General features: G+C 40.2%; 3 protein-coding genes across 4 annotated transcripts; 2 read left to right on the top strand and 1 right to left on the bottom strand.

Moving 5' to 3' along the window:
* Positions 1–1725: 1725 nt before the first annotated feature.
* LOC131959040 (monocarboxylate transporter 7-like) lies at positions 1726–7866 on the top strand. Its single transcript, XM_059324132.1, is given in 7 exon segments — positions 1726–2127; positions 2336–2576; positions 2669–2812; positions 2914–3042; positions 4551–5525; positions 6816–7015; positions 7017–7866. Coding segments are annotated over 6 exon segments (1785 nt in total). The 5' UTR covers positions 1726–2127; positions 2336–2338; the 3' UTR covers positions 7116–7866.
* On the bottom strand, positions 7837–13273 carry LOC131959044 (archaemetzincin-2). Of its 2 annotated transcripts, XM_059324137.1 has the most exons (7): positions 13145–13273; positions 12152–12440; positions 11205–11378; positions 10944–11072; positions 10324–10487; positions 9984–10160; positions 7837–8475 (listed from the first exon to the last, which is right to left on the bottom strand). In XM_059324137.1, the coding sequence occupies exons 2-7, from the start codon at positions 12438–12440 to the stop codon at positions 8314–8316; spliced, it is 1095 nt and encodes a 364-aa protein (XP_059180120.1). In that variant the 5' UTR covers positions 13145–13273; the 3' UTR covers positions 7837–8313. The 2 variants fall into 2 exon arrangements, with proteins under 2 accessions (XP_059180120.1, XP_059180121.1); XM_059324138.1 differs by lacking the exon at positions 11205–11378.
* Positions 13274–13537: 264 nt separating this feature from the next.
* Positions 13538–15805, top strand: si:dkey-21c1.1 (uncharacterized protein LOC100150256 homolog). Its single transcript, XM_059324676.1, has 3 exons — positions 13538–14265; positions 14688–14793; positions 15114–15805. Exons 1-3 carry the CDS (start codon positions 14249–14251, stop codon positions 15369–15371), a joined length of 381 nt encoding a protein of 126 aa, XP_059180659.1. The 5' UTR covers positions 13538–14248; the 3' UTR covers positions 15372–15805.
* The last annotated feature ends 690 nt before the right edge of the window (positions 15806–16495 follow it).

Here is a 16495-nt window from a genome sequence, read left to right as displayed (position 1 = left end):
TGTTAAAATAATCGCCTAACTCATTTTTTCAAGTTTTGCAGGAAACACAAACAACTTCACCAAAAGTGTAACATATGACAATTATCGATCATTTCACTAAAAAAAAAGGATGTAACAAAGGATGGCTATTGGCATAGTAATAACACTGTGTGTAAATTATGTAACTTAAGAGAAATAAATTACTTAGGCAATTTTTGAACATGCCTTTGTGACTTAAGCAAGATATGGTAACACTTTATTTTGAAGGTATCTACATAGGATTCACACAAGCCTGTCAGAAACATGACATGACAAGTATCATTAGCATTAATGTTACTTCAAAGTGTCATTAATGTTCATGACACATCCCATGTCATGTTAATGACACGCCCATGTCACTCTTATGTAGACACCTTCAAAATAAAGTATTTTATTTGTTTGACTTCGGCATAATAAATCCACTTAAGTCACACACTTGACATAGGCCATTATCTTAAAGGGGTAAAATGACATGATCTGATCAACTGAGGATGTAGGCGATTTTTACCATAGGTGGCTGGTGTCATGAGGAGATGATTAAGGCAAAAAAAAAAATAATGACATAGGCGATTATTTTAACAGTGTAACGAAATGTAAAAAAACAACATCAAACAAACAAACTACAACAATTTCGTTAAAAAGGCAAGGCAACACATTCAAACAAAAATGTTACTTGTTTCAAATAAATTGATCATGAAAATACATTTTATAAAATATGCGTGGGAGCTGGATCCTGTACCAGGACCGACTAAGAGAGACAGTGATTTATGAGTAAATGACTAACTGAAAAACAAAACCAGGAAAAGGAGTTAGGCTATAATGTTTTTCCATTGCCATTTAGCTTAAATAATACAAAATAATTTGTATAAGAGGAGATGCAAAAACATGTTTTTTTTGGATACACAACAAAAGGAAAAACAGGCAAACATTTCTGACCACACCTCTTTACATTTGGCACATTCCCCCATGTTTACTTATATGAGAGAGAGTTAGAATGTTGATGCAAGCATTCAGGGACAGGGACCCTCAAACATGACTCATATTGGACTTCCAAACTACCTGCAAAAAAACACTTGAAAAACTACAAACACACGCACACAAACCTGAACTCAGTTTTCAGAATGTTTTAAATCTCCTCAAGTTTTCATGTTGTGCCCTCTATTGGTTGAAAATTAGCACATTCCTGAATACTGTATATTGTGGGTAGGTCAGTTTAACACATGAAACCTTATATTAATGTCACATATAATTTTCTAGTTCAGCTAAAATATTACTTCAGTTTTCCAATAGGTTTATCAGCAATATTGTGTAACATTTTACTCTCACTGGCCCAAATACTCTATCCCCATATAGGTTGTCTAATATCCTGATATGTTGTTATACTGCATACTCTGTGTTATCAAAGCACAACTGTAGGGTTCACTCAAATTTTACTCAGAGCATTAAGCATCTAAATTATGTAAATAATGGCTGTAACCTTTCAGCCACTGTTTTTTTTACATCACTATATAAATGACATAGAAACTATATATATATATATATATATATATATATATATATATATATATATATATATATATATATATATATAAATAAGATCATTTTGACTATATATATCATTATATCACCCGGCCCTATGGCTCATCATATCCCCCTTTAATGCTCAGTTTGCCCAAAAACAGGGCCAAAAGGTAATTTTAATATGTAGATGGACTCATTAAAATGCATTGACCCTTACCTTACCTTACCTTAACTTTATGTACTTTGTATTAATCATTGATTAGACCCAGTCCCTTGCAAAAAGGGGCTGAACTTGAACTACTGCTGTATTTTCACCCCATACCAGCTTTGGTTATAGACAGTGTTTGTACCTTAAACAGCAGCCTGGTATAGATGTGTAGAACCACTGTGTTTAGAAGGCAAGCTGCTCTGGATTAAGGGATATAAGAGGGGGAACAAGACCAAACAGCATCATATTTACTACCACTGCAGGCTTCATATCAGCTCATTTCTGTAAAAAAGAAGTCGAGGAGCTGATTAAACCTAACCTGTCTAATTACAAGAAGAGCAGCTCAAAACCACAATCAGGAGTAGAGTGAGTCATTTTTGGTAAGACCAGCAAAACTTGATGCTGACATGTGCAACAGAATACTCAGGACAAAGGCGTGAATACCTGTCTATGTTTTTTGTTCTGACAGTGTTACAATTCTTCTACCTAAACGTGTTGGTCATGCTGTTGAACTCTCTCTATGTTCGTGTAAAAATAAGTTCCTTGTGCATTGTTCATTGTCACTAAAACTGTACTTTCTCCTTCCAGGGCATGGCACTGTGTCGAGTCAGGTGGAGGCGTTTCTTGGGGCCCAATGTGTACCCAGAAGCCCCTGATGGAGGCTGGGGATGGGTGGTTGCCGTGGCATTCTTTTTGGTGGAGGTTTTCACTTATGGTACCATCAAGATCTTTGGCATCTTCCTCCAGGACCTGATGGCGCAGTTCGGAGAGACCAACAGTCGGGTCTCCTGGATCGTTTCCATCTGTGTGTTTGTCATGACTTTCAATGGTGAGTACAGCTGATGACCTATGTAGGTACAGTTGGGATATTTACTGTACCATTGTAGTCTAAACAATATTTTGTCGTCCATGTGTTCTCAGCTCCTCTCTCCTCTGTGATGACGAACCGCTTTGGCTTCCAACCAGTTGTTATGATTGGAGGTTTTCTTATTGCCACTGGTACCATAGCAACCAGTTTCACCAGCTCTGTCGGTCAAATGTACATCACCTATGGATTAGTTGCAGGTATTGAATTGCTTTCTTCCTCCGACAATGCTATTATTCTTTGATTTTGTTTTTATCTTGCTGAATTACACATTCAAATGTACATCTTTTTAACTGTGCAGGTCTGGGCTACTGTCTGACCTTCCTGCCCACTGTGACCATCCTCTCACAGTACTTCAGTCGGCGGCGGTCGCTGGTCACAGCTGTGGCTTCCACTGGAGAGTCGCTGGCCATGTTTGCACTAGCGCCAGGTCAGTGCCACGATGAAGTGTGATGAATGTGCTTTTTATATGTTATATGTAAAAAGAATCTAGTGACAAGAAATTTACAAAATAAAATGTGTGAAGAACATAATCCATTGGATGATTTAAAGATTATCTTAAAGGATAAATCAAGACATATTCTAAGTTTTTCTTATTTTCATAAATTACAGAGAAAAGACTAAACCCAACAATTCCACTAACAAGTATTCCCAATGTAGTTGTCCAAAAAATATTAAATACAAATCAATAACTACACTTGTGCTGATATGTTTCTTCCTCAACATGATTTGTGGGTACAGTTGGAGCCATTGGGCTTGGGGTAAGAGCCACATACAGTTATTAAGACATAAATACACACATTTTTATTTGTAATTTGCATTGAACTGCTTGAAAATGACAGAAATTTAGAACATTGCTTATCTTGTCCACTGACGGCACCAAGGCTAGTTATTCGTTTCTTTAATGTCCAATTTCCAAGTTCAAGTTATCAGCATGCCTTAGTAATGTTATGTCTTCATAATAATAAGCCAAGAAAAGGATAAAGCTTGGTATCAAGGCCAACATACAATTTTACTTTCTGAGCTGAGTTTTACAGTAACATCCACAGTGACCTATACTTTCCCATCCCCCTGATGGCCCCAGGAACATCAGTGATGATGCGTCCCACAGCATCCTAGAGATTTATCTTGCAATCTCACAAACTGTACTCCACCTTGCAATTTATTTCATAAATAAAATAGACATTACAAACCTGTCTAGGAAGAAAAGGGGGCCACTTCAGGATCGGTTCTCTGCATCTGTTCAAAGAGCAACTACGGTTGACTTGTGTCAATAATGACATAAATAAATAAATTCTTCTCCTCTTGCCTCCTTTTAACTGGTTAACGTACTGCTCACTGCCTAACTTTGACAGGGAAAATGTTAAAGGGATAGTTTGGGATTTTGGACAGATGGATTAAGTTGTATGAAATACTTGCCAGAAGTGTAGTGGATGCAAAGCTATTAGCTTACTTTCTGAGCACCGTTGTCGGAGTTTTGGCCTGTTTCGATCATAGAATAGATAGTTGGCAGGGTCACAAAAAAGGTTTTACTCCACAAAATTATCTGTACACAAAAAGGTCACCCATTCCACCACAATACAATGATCCACGTGCATATCAGAAACTAGCTTCACACGGCACTATTTTGTTAATGGAAAAAGCCAGTAAAGAAAATGACAGTGCAAAGTAATATTACTAATAGATCATAACAGACTAGAATAACTATGTAGAAATAACCCATATATTCTTTTAGATCAGCTCAATTCTTTAGCAGAAGTCAAGGAGATGATTAAATTGAACCTGTCTCTGATGACAACAGGAGCGGCTCAATTCATGTTCTTTTAGAGGCATCTGTATTAAATTTAGTGTTTCATATCCATTTAACTCCTTTCAGCTGCTTTAATATTTGCAGTTTTATTGGTGAATGCTTACTCAATACCTCCCTTTGTTCCTCAGCCTTTTCTGCATTAAGGGACCGTATTGGCTGGCGGCACACCATGGCAACGATAGGAGCTTTGCAAAGCACCATCATCATCTGTGGCGCTATGCTTCGGCCAATCGTTATCAAACCCAGATCGACCCACGAGTCAGAGACTGGCGGGTTGTCCCCAAAGGAACTGGAAGTCCTCAGCGCACCAGAAAATGTAGAGGGGGCAAACCCAGAGGACTCTATAATAAACAATATCTCACATGCACAAAATACCTCCCACAGTCTGGACAGTGAGCTAACCAGAGGCTCTGTGAGCACTGGAGACTCTGGCATCCTGTCTCTAAAGGACACAGCCGACAGCAGCACAGAGGAGAAGACTTTACTGGACACAGAAGCAAGAGCATCTGTGGAAAAGAGCGAGGCAGACATGAGAGAATCAGAAACAGAGGAGAAAAAGACACAAGATTCAGAGAAACAAGTGATAAAAGGTGAAGGAAAGCCATCTGCAAAGAATTCAAAACTTCTAGACTTCTCCATCCTCAGAGAGTGCCGCTTCATATTATACTCTATGTTTGGGCTGTTCGCCACACTCGGCTTCTTCGCCCCTCAACTCTACATCATCGAGTTGAGCGTGACTCGAGGCGTGGAGCGGGACCGCGCCAGCTACATGCTCTCCACCATGGCCGTGGCGGAAATCTTCGGACGATTCTCCATCGGGTGGATCCTGACGCGGGAGCCGTTCAGGAGGAGGAAGCTGCTCGTGCTTCTGGCTTGTGTCGTTACAATGACCGCAGATCTAGTTGGATTCACTTTGGTGAGAGAGTTCTACGGCCTGGCTGTGTGCTGCGCTTTCTACGGGTTCTTTATGGGAACCTTAGCGTGCACGCACATCCCCATGCTGGCAGAGGATGACGTGGTGGGCATAGAAAGGATGTCTTCAGCTGCTGGTGTCTATGTGTTCATACAGAGCTTTGCTGGGCTGGCTGGACCCCCACTTGGAGGTAAGTTATCTTCAACTACGGCAATAGTTTCACTTTAGCACCACAGCTTTTGTTTACACACAAGGATGATTTATGATTTAGAAATAGAGAGTTTAAAGTCTAGTTTAAAGACATTGTGACAGACTGTTTAAGACATTGTGATAGTTTTGTTCTAAAAACTTATATATGAAAGATATTGACAAAGTATATCGGGTTAACACCCGTTGAACACGTTATCAGCCCATTAAATGGCTGCTCACAGTTTTGTTAGGTTTCCCGTTCAATTTCATTCGGTTTCAACGCTGAAAATACGTGCTTAGGTTTAGCAAAGGAGATAATGGTTTGGATTAAATACTGAACTGACTCACATCTGGACAACCGTGATTCCAAAAAAGAGGAGATGCTGTGAAAACATGTAAAATCAGAATTCAATGATTTGCGAATCCTTTGTAGTAAATTCATATGAACACAGAACAAAGTAGAGGTGTGGGGAAAAATCAGTACAGCATAATATTGCGATATTTTGCAACGCTGCAAAGTTAGGCTTTTTAATGTTTCATCCAAAAAAAATTCAGAGCAGTGAAGCCTAAAGTTGAGGAAAGTTTGATAAAATGCTGCAGTTGTTGTCATCCATATGTTTGATATCAGTTAAGTTCAGTTTGACCTAATACTTTGTTGGTCAGTCTGCTGGTTTGACTCTCATTGTGGAGAAATAAAAACCAAACAATTCTTGGTTGAATTTAGTTTTGTGGACACAAAATGCAGTTAAACACTTAAATCACAATTTATTGTATCGCAATACTCACCGTATCGCAAAATGCTTAAAATCACAATAATGTATCATGACTCAAGTATCTGGACAAAATCGTATTGTGGATTCTCTGGGGATTCCCACCTCTAGTACAGACAAGATATCTAATGCTCAAACTGGAAAACGTTTTTAGTTTTTTTGCAATATGCACTTGATCTGAATATGATGCAATTTGTTTTTATTTACGTTTTTCAGTGTCCCAACTTTTTTAGAATCAGGGTTGTAATCATGTTGTCAGTGATGTGGAGTAGCTGTTTTAAACGGCCTTGAAGGGCTTCTCCGTCTTTTTAGTATTTCCCCTCTATGAAGTTGAGGCATATGCAAGAAATGGATAAACAAAAGTTGTCAAAATTGGTGCAGCAGATCCCAAAATATCCACAACAGATCCTACACATAGCGCAGACTTGAGAAGACATTATACAACTGCTTTCAAAGGCTAAGTTGTACTTCTAACTTCTTGTCCCTTTTAATGCTACTATTTAATTCTCCTCCGTCCTCAGGTGTGCTGGTGGATTTGACTCAGAACTACGGAGCAGCCTTCTACTCCTGTGCAGCCGGCATGGCCCTTAGTGCTGTGTTCCTGGCTTTGGTGATACCTGCTAAGAGAGGATTATTCTGTTGGAGAAGACACTCAAAAGGCCCTGAAGAAGTACACGAAAAGGAAGGGGACTCAGAGAAACAAAGCACGGTGCAAAACTTGTGAGACAAGAACTGACAGTCCTCAGGATAGCTCTGGAGTAGAGGACCAGGAGGAGGCCACAAGAGACAACAAGGAGGTTATACGGTTTGCACGAGGGTAAAATTCTGTTTAAAGACTACAGGGCCAGTCTTTAATTAAACCACTAGTGCCAATGTGCTTGTTTGGTACCGGACGATTGTTTGGCCTCCGATATTTCTGCTCATAGCTTTCACTAGAACAACTTCACACTCAACACTAGATTTCCTTGGGTCACCTGCCATGACAAAACCGCATCCCATTGCAAAGCTCGAGTATATGTGCCATTTGCTAACAGCCTGGGATCTTCTATGAATTATGATTTTTCAGGAGAACTGATTTCTTGCTAGGTGTTGCTTTTGCACTTGATCTGTTATCTTGAACATAACTGGAAAGAAGTGAACCACTGTCATAACCCTTAAAACCCAGGGTTTACCTCATAGTACTGTCCTCTGAGCGCACAATATTATGTACCAAGAAGTGTTTTTCACAAGTCAATGCTCTTAATATTAAAGTGTTTACTTTCAAATCAGCTTTAAGGGAATAAAGCTTTAGATGTAACATTAAACAGAAAATGCTGGGAGATATGGCTGGAAGTGTATGAATCTATTCAAAATTGACCATGAATGACGCAGTTTAAGATCTTCCTTAATCGAGATTTAACACTAATACTTGATGCTAACTAATTACCTGCTGCAGTGAATACCATAATTATTGCCTGAAAACGGTTACACAGATGTAGCTGTAAGAACAATATACGCACAAATTCTGTAACACGTTATAGTAAATACATTAAGCTCAGGAGATGTGATTAAATGTGTTTATTTTAATCAAACTGTCACCAAGCTGACAATGCACTGTAATGTGATATGAGATGTCAAACACAATCTATTTTTGTAATGAAATTATGCATTTTGTGTGTTCAATCACAATAAATCAACTGTGGTTTGAATCACGCAATTATGTTTAAATGTTCAATTTATTCCACTGCTCTTCTGTTATTCACAAAACTTACTGCAAATAATGCTTTGATACACTTTCACATAAACATTTTTAATGTACATATTGCATCTTTCATTTAGATTTATAAAACATTTTTACCTGAACCCAACTCAAAGTGCCATTTTTAAATCAATACAATTCAATACATACCCAAAAGAGTCCCAAGTGTGCCCTGTCATAGACTAAATTAGGACCAAACAGTAGAAATGTAAAGCACAGAATGGTTTGCATGGCGTCCATGAACAGGTATTGCACTTATGTCCCAATTTAAGTACCATAGTTCACCTTTTTTCACCTAGTATGTCCAGGCAGCTGTGGAGCCACAGTCTGGATGTCTGAAAGGCTTCAGTGGGTTTGTGAAAGTGGAGTGCAGACTGACAGGCAGAGGTCTCCTCTGGTCTGGATGATTCACTCTGATCCTCCTCCATCCAGTGCAGTAAGGCCTGTGGACCACAGTTACACATATATTACATTACATGTCATTTAGCAGATGCTTTTGTCCAAAGCGACTTACAATAAGTGCATTCAACCTGATGGTACTAGATATAGACCATAGGAATCAAGTAAGTACATAACTTTAAGAGCTAACTGTCATCACTAAAGGAGTGCTATATGTTAAAGAAGAAAAGAAGAGAAAAGAATAAGAGCTTTTTTTAAAAAAAAAAAAATTTTAATGTATATGTTAGGTGACCATGACTTAACCGAGATATTGTTGGAAGAGATAGGTCTTCAGCCTGCGGCGGAAGATGTACAGGCTGTCTGAGGTCACATACACTTTTTAAAGGAGCACAAAAAATAACTAAAATGCATGTTAGTGTGTCTGTGCATTAATATGTAATGAGATTTAAAATTACACAGGGGAGAAATGTCTTGGAGGTATAGTTCAACAGCCCTGTTTAAGTTTACGCCGGGGGAACATAAGCTGTTGTCTAAGCTCTCTTCGAAGCCACCAGACTCCAAAGACAGAAACAGTGAATTTAACTCACAGAACAGGGGAGATGCTATTTCTATTTCTGCCTCATTGTGTTAGTTTGTTTTTGTTACTGGTGTTTTAAAGGGTTAGTTGGGAGTCACCAATGTCACACAATAACACAGACTAACCAATCATACATTCTTTCATCAATTTATGCATTCATTCATTTTCCTTAACCGCTTATCTGAACTCTGGACCGGGGGGCTGGAGCCGATCCCAGCTGACATTGGGTGAGAGGAGGGGTACACTCTGTACAGGGCAGATACACACAGAGACAGACAACCATTCACGCTCTCATTCACTCCTACAGGCAATTTAGAATCACCAATTAAACCTAAGCTGCATGTTTTTGGACTGTGGGAGGAAGTCGGAGGACCCGGAGAGAACCCACACTGACACGAGGAGAACATGCAAACTCCACACAGAAGAGCTGCAGGCCGGAAACAAATCAGCTGTGAGGCAAGAGTGCTCACCACTACACCACTGTGTAGCCCAATCATACATAATTCCACTTAATAAATACAAACTATTCCTTTTAATTTTGCTCAAATGCGCTAGTCTTTCTTTGTTCTATTCAAGAGCAGCTCCTTCCAATATGGCATCATCTGCATTTAAGTATTTCTGATTCTGAAATGAGTGGCTTTAAATGTGACTCACATCTTATTTAAAAAAAACCATAAGCTTCTTTGCAAACCATAGGACAATTTGCAACAAATTACTTCAGTGTAACTGATGTGCAATATTGATAGGTATTCCTAATGTGAAAAACAAAGACATTCCTACTGGGTCTGAAATTGACATAATTATGGTTAAAATGTAACCTGTCATTGTAAATCAGTGTCATGATGGTGCTGTCTTAACTAGGATGTAACTAAGCTGTTAATTTTAATACCAGAGCAGCACTAGACAGAAAATTTAGCAAAAAGATTTGGGTTTATGATCACAATCTGTTTTTTATTACCATTATTTTCTTTTTACCTCGTATCTTTTAGCTATTTTGAAGCCAATGGCGACCTGTAGCTTGCGAAGGCAGATGGGACAGAAATCCAGCGGCCTACGATCAGACTCCTCCAGGTGGTTGGAGCCCTGCATGACGCAGCTCAACCACTGGCAATGCCTGATTCCAAACATATGGCCGATCTCATGGGTCATTGTCTGGAAAGAAATATATTTACATTTAGCTTTTCTGACAAAACAAAAACAGACGGCTGTGTTGAGTGTTTTTATCAGCAGTACTGATAAAGGTACAGGGATGAAGAACCTTTGGCCACTCCAAGGTTCATAGTGCCAAAATTGAGTGGGTGTTTTTGTTAAAAACCTTGCAGGATCGAAGCAGCAGGGTGCTGCTGATGGGGGGAGTGTAATATCCGTCAAACACAGAATAGTCTCCCTGCTTTGGCTGCAGCATGTTCTTCAGCTTCCCAGCATAAGTTCTGCTGTAGAAGTTGTCATCATACCGGGCAAAGCTGAAAACACCCATTCCTGCCAGCACAGTTGAAAAACAGTAAGGATACAAATAACAAAACCTCTTCTGGATTTTATGTATTTTACTTTAGCTCCATCTAGTGGTGCAGCTCAATAACATCATCACATGTATCAAGCAATGTTTCTCTCTTCTTTGATATTTTCCTGAACATATCTGGGTATTTTATCAACTACTGTAAATTGTGATGCAGAGGTGCATTTTTTAAAGATTTTTTGGGGCCATTTTACAGCTTAGTAGGCTTAGTTCAACATGAGAGGGGAAGACATGCAGGAAACCGGATTCAAACCTGCGCCGCCTGCTTGCGAGGACTTAGCCTCTGTTGTAGGCGCTCTACCAAAAGTCCCAATGGGATGCCCCAGAGGTGTATTTTATAAAGTGTGGTAGCCGCTATCATTAATAATCACAGAGAAAATTGTGTTTTCTTCAGGAAGGTTTTGGGGTCAAAATCTCACCCATCCCGAGAGAAGCCTGTCCAAAGACAAAGTTCCAGGTGTCCTCGGGGTAGAGGTCAATCATCGTGATTCCAACAATACAAAAAGCATCATCTGGTTTCTTTTCCAACAGGAATTGTAGCAGGTCACCTACATGCCACGAGAAAACAACAAAGCTAAATCATGCTCAATTCAGCTGGAAACCATTGCATTTGACCTCCCAAAAGATATGGAACAAATTTAAAGGTTGGTTAAGTAAGAGTGATTGACTCCCTAACATACTAGTGAGGATTTGAAGGTTGAGCGAGCTAGTGTTAACCCTGAAAGAGCATCCTGTTTCAGCCACAGTAACTGCTGGCAGCAACTTCACGGAAAGGCCGTAGAAAAATGCCTGGCAGTAGTCCCTGAGCCACTCCACATACTGGTCTGTCCGGATCCCTGCCTCGCTAAACGAACCTACAAGAAACACAGTGTGTAATTAGAGTCATACAGTCCTATTGACATGCTTATGTGTCCTTAATAATGGCCATCATGTGAGAATGATTAAAACAATATTTGAACAATCATACGGTAGATTCATGGGCTATAGATCTGTGTCACTGTATTGGACAATCTGACAGAAAGAATAACAGAAAATTGACAGATACCTCCTGAAAATATTGACAGCAGCAGAAAAAAAACAATCACTCATGAGTGGTTACAGGCTGATTCATAAGATGGAAAGACTGAATTTCTGACTAAGATTTAGGAATGAGTTATACATCATGAGATGGACAAAAATGTAATGAAATAAGGAACGTGTTTGGTGGTTTGCCCTACTCATACTCACTTTTTTTTGTTTATTGAGCATCAACAATACAAAATGTCCTCATATTGAAGACAAGAGAGGAACATGAAAAGGTGCTCACATTCTTTCAATTTTCCAATCTTCTCTTTTTAAAAATTGTCTGCTTTGATACTCATTGAAAACTTTTATGCAAATATTAAATGGCCATTAGAAACTGGATGGCATGTCTATCTGTGTTTATTTCATATCTTTGGACATTGTGATTGTCATAATAGCTGGCAGCAACATTGTTGTTCTGTACTTTTGTTTTTTGTTGTTGTTTTTCGAAAAGAAACACCTACTAAAAATCTTTGTGTCAAAGGAATGGCCAGCATTTTCACAAGGACACCCACACATTTTACAATACAGAGGCTCTAGCCCCTCTGGACACAACCACACTCACCTATGGTTTGAATATAAATAGTATTGCGGCTGGCATTGGGGGTCTCGCGGGAAGGGTCATCATAGAATTTCTTGAAGTCTTGAGGCTTCTCAGGGTGAGCGGAGATCCAGTCTGAGTCAGAGTGCACTGTGATGTACTGGAAAAGGGAACCCGGCTGCCCTGGGTGGAAGCCTTCCTCCAGAAGTCGCCTCTCTTCTTTTGTGTACTTGCCGTAAAGTTTAGCTAAGTCCTTACGACTGCAGACTAAAGCTGTTTGCAGAGTCTTCGCAGAGTGCTGGATCACCTTCATCTGCAAGAGAGATATACAACATTAACATTTTTACAGATTAAGTCAAGGTAAAAATGTGCAAAATTGCTTTGCTGTCACATTCAGAGTATTTTCTGCCCCGTGGATACCTATGCTTATGACAAAAATAGTGGAACAATGAAAAATTGATTCTTAAGACTAAATGTGTCCTGGCCTCCTTTTTAGCGGTCAACTATGCATGTATTTACATAGCATAGGGAAACTTCTAATAGGAGTGTAAGAAGTATTACCATAACAATTAGTGATACTGTATCGATTTTTAAAATTTTAGTTTAGATGCAAAAACTAAATGTTGTGCTGTAATGTTTAATGTAACAGGGACTGCAATACAAGTCACATTTTTTGAATTGATCACTGTTGTTGTTTTTTAAACAATTTTATGCGTATGGTGGTGAGTTATTTATGACAAACATGGAAAAACATATCCCAATATATCTCCTTGCTTAAAGTATCGCGATATATGGAATCACAACCACCTCTGCATCATGATACCAATGGCCAGATTGTTGCCAATATGCGGCCCTACTATTATATTACAGAATACGAATATATACACTTAATATTGTATGCAAATGTATATAAAATACAGCAGAATGAAGGTATGTAAAATGGCAGTTGCTGACAAAATATATATGCAAAACCTAAAATAATATATTTGTTAAAAGTGAGAATACAAAATCACGCACCTGAATATGAAAATGTTATATATACATAATAATACAACGACTGGTCCTCGACACTCACTTACGACAAATTAATTAACTTATTCGAGAGAGAGAAAGGATAACACACTGCAAAGTACGAAAGCTGTACTATCATAACAGCGGAAGCGATGTCTACCGTATGACCCGCCCTACTCTGCCTCTGATTGGCTTACCCTGATATTCTTAGCCTAACCCAGGGCCCTTCATAGCCTCTTAAAAAGACTCTGGCCTAATCTTAACCAATCTCATTACTCATGCCTAGATCTAGCCAACCAAATCAACGAATGCAATGAGTATTAGCCAATCAGAGTCGGAGGAGGGCGGGTCAAAGCCAGAGTATGACGTCAGGTAAACAGAGGGGCGGAGCTCTTTTGACTTGTGGAAACATTGACGAGCAGTAAAGAAGACAAGCTTGCTGCTATGGCACACCTGACAACCCGGGTGTAGCTCTTATCTTACTTCAGATAACTTTAACATCGCATGTGTTTTTAACTTTTTGGTTCTTGGTTTCTTGCATGGGAGTACTGTCAAGTCCAGGCAACAGTTAACCACGACTAACGGCAAGTGGACGGAATACGAAAGCGGAAGAGCGCTCCGTTAGCATGAACGTTATTGCAGCAGTAGCGTTAGTTGGCTAGGGTGGTAAGCTGATATAACGCCGCACACTAGCAGCTAGCAGGCTAGCTCGCTGCCTTTGCTGTCATGCCTGGAGTTTCTCGAGATTTCACTGCGTAAACGAGAATAACGTTACCGAGTAGATAGCTGGTTAGCTCTCAGACGCCCAGCAGCAGCAGCTTGTCCCACCGCCGAGGCGTAGGCAGGGCGAAGCGGACTTTGAGCAGTGACAGGTCTGAACTAACCCACAGCTGAGGTTTGTTCTTCTCCTACTGAGACCCGGGCTTCAGCCGGCTTACTCACACATCCCAGCCTTTCTGAGAAATGACAGGGCGCTTGCCATACTGAGTCTCTACGAAATGGCCGTGGAACTGTAACATAGCCAAAGCTTTAAAATAAAATATCTCAAGCCGGCTCACAAGGAGTGTCAGCCTTTCTCTTTGCCAAAAAACGTCCGTCAAGACTGCAGAAATGCTGACTGACAGCAGGTAATCACCATTTTTACACATCTTTGTCATTGATACAGGGTCATCATTATATAAAAAACACTACATTTAATAATAGTTCTTGTAATGAAACGTTGTAGCTAAACCATTATTACAGTATTCAAAAGTCAAAACCTTTAGTCTGATAATGCAGTATCAATGTAATATTCACTCTTTGTGTTTCATCTCTATATAGACCCCAGTAAATGTATGTTAATCAATGTGTTCTCATAATGGGAGCGCCACATGTCTGATCATGTAACTGCCTGAGTATGAGTTGCTATTTTTGGTTCCTCTTCATGTTCTGATACTCTTCCTTTCTCCGCCTAATCTCTCCCCCTGCCGTCACACTCTCTTCTCCACTTTTATGTTCTCTCTGCATTTACACACATACTCTCTGTTCCTTCCATTTCTGTTTTGCACAGGAAACGACACCGTAGCTGTGACAGTGAGGAGGACCAACAGCTGAGTTCTCAGGCCAAGAGGTCAGGAGGGGGTCCCAGTCTGCTTGTGTCAGATCTGGATTCAGAGGTGAGACTGAAGAATCTTTACATTCATCTTTAGACCATAACACAGATTTAGATTTACTGAGGTTTTATGTGATTTTGTGGTGTATAATCTTCTTTGTGGACAGAAGTCTGCCAAGGTCATTTATTCTCTATCTAATGTAAAGCCCCGTGAGACTTATATATAGCGCAAGCAGCCTGGCATCATGTGTATAAATACATGTGACTCTGCACTGCATATACAATGCACCACTATCAGGGAAAAGCACAGAATGTTTTATTTAGAGCATCTGCATCCATCCATGAAGCTTTAACTCAGAGTCCATCTCTGTTCTGGTTTTGCAGTCTTCCAGCAGCGACAGCAGCAATGGGATCAGCAGTCCAGCGAGAGCAATAGCGGCCCTCACCAGACCATGCATACACAGCCAGAACAACTGCATCACCCAGTACTCCCTCAGCCCCAAGCCTGAAGACTCTGGTAGCTCCTTGCAGCACGGTTTCCATGGCGACGGCAGCAGTTCCTCTTACGACCACATCAACAGAGTCCTGAGGGAGGCGCACTTCAGTAGTCTGCAGACCAGAGGGCGCCCAGGCTCGACATGACCTTGACCTCTGACTCCTCTCCTGACCTTTTGTCCCTCGGCCATCAGCGCTGACACTTCTGGCACGGTGGCTCTTCCTTACAAAGCCTCAAGCGATACACTCGGGTCAGGGGAAGGGGATGACGTGTGGGGAGGTTTACAGATTTTGGGCACAAAGGCTCATCCCCACCTCACCATGTACCATTTGTCAAGACCATAAGCACATCCGCCTTTCCATGGCCCAGCCACTGTGGTTTTCTGTGCCGTATTGATGTGTATGTTTGTTTGTTCGTGTGTGTGTGTGTGCACGCACCCTGTGCACTTTATAAAGAGGTATCTTTCTCTTTACATGCGTGCGTTGATGCGTGGACATTTTCATTGGTGCTAATCACAAGAAACGTGTGATGATCCAAAGTGCTTGCAAAACTAAATAAAGCTAAGCACTTTACTCAATAACTCTATTCTGTTTACTCTCGTCTGGGGAAGTCAGCAGCATGTTTGTATTCGTGAAGTGGGAGTTGTGATCCCATTCACAAAGGAACCTATAGGGAAAATTGGTAATTTTTCAAGCTGGACCCTATTTCTCCACTTTTTTGTGTCCAAGTGACTAATGTGGATGGAATATTTTGAGCAAAGTCCAGTATTGAGTGACAGAGTTGCAGTGTATTCCTTCAGTGAAACGCCAATGTATGTCAACTAAAAGTGCTTGTTTTTTTCCAACAAGTCTCACTTTAAGAATAGTCTCGTTCTGAAACTCGTGGCCTTTTCCACATTGTTAATATTACATGCCATTGAAAGTCTTTGAGGTAGCAAAATTAACTCAAACCATTCCTGCATTCGTCTCTCCAACTCTCATTTATGTTTCCACCATTGTTTTCTGGCAACAAGTCACCTTGTGAGATTTCAGAACGAGACTTCTCCTTGAGCGAGACTTAGTTAGACACTAACAAGTAGACGAGATTAAGCAAAAGGTAAAGAAAAATGTCTGATTCCTCTGTACGGCCCTTTCTATAGGGTTGTCAGACACTAATAATAATAACGTGAGCCTGTAAAACAAACAGGCGGAGATGTACATTGCCATTGCACTGAAGGATTACATTGCAGCCTATTTTGAGGCTGCTGGCTAGAAGATATTGGAACAATTCA

Source organism: Centropristis striata, chromosome 21, assembly GCF_030273125.1.
Source record: "Centropristis striata isolate RG_2023a ecotype Rhode Island chromosome 21, C.striata_1.0, whole genome shotgun sequence".
Classification (NCBI taxonomy): Eukaryota; Metazoa; Chordata; class Actinopteri; order Perciformes; family Serranidae; genus Centropristis; species Centropristis striata.
This window is presented reverse-complemented; position numbering and strand designations above follow the sequence as displayed.

Bases quoted from the DNA above. Each gene is read 5' to 3' on its own strand.
- LOC131959044 (XM_059324137.1), bottom strand. From the start codon at position 12,440: ATGAAGGTGATCCAGCACTCTGCGAAGACTCTGCAAACAGCTTTAGTC. The intron at 10,161-10,323 runs GTTTTTAACAAA...ATTTCTTTCCAG, and splicing joins TGCTGCTTCGATCCTGCAAG to ACAATGACCCATGAGATCGG. The intron at 8,476-9,983 runs GTAAAAAGAAAA...TGTGGTCCACAG, and splicing joins AAATAGCTAAAAGATACGAG to GCCTTACTGCACTGGATGGA.
- si:dkey-21c1.1 (XM_059324676.1), top strand. The intron at 14,794-15,113 runs GTGAGACTGAAG...CTGGTTTTGCAG, and splicing joins TGTCAGATCTGGATTCAGAG to TCTTCCAGCAGCGACAGCAG.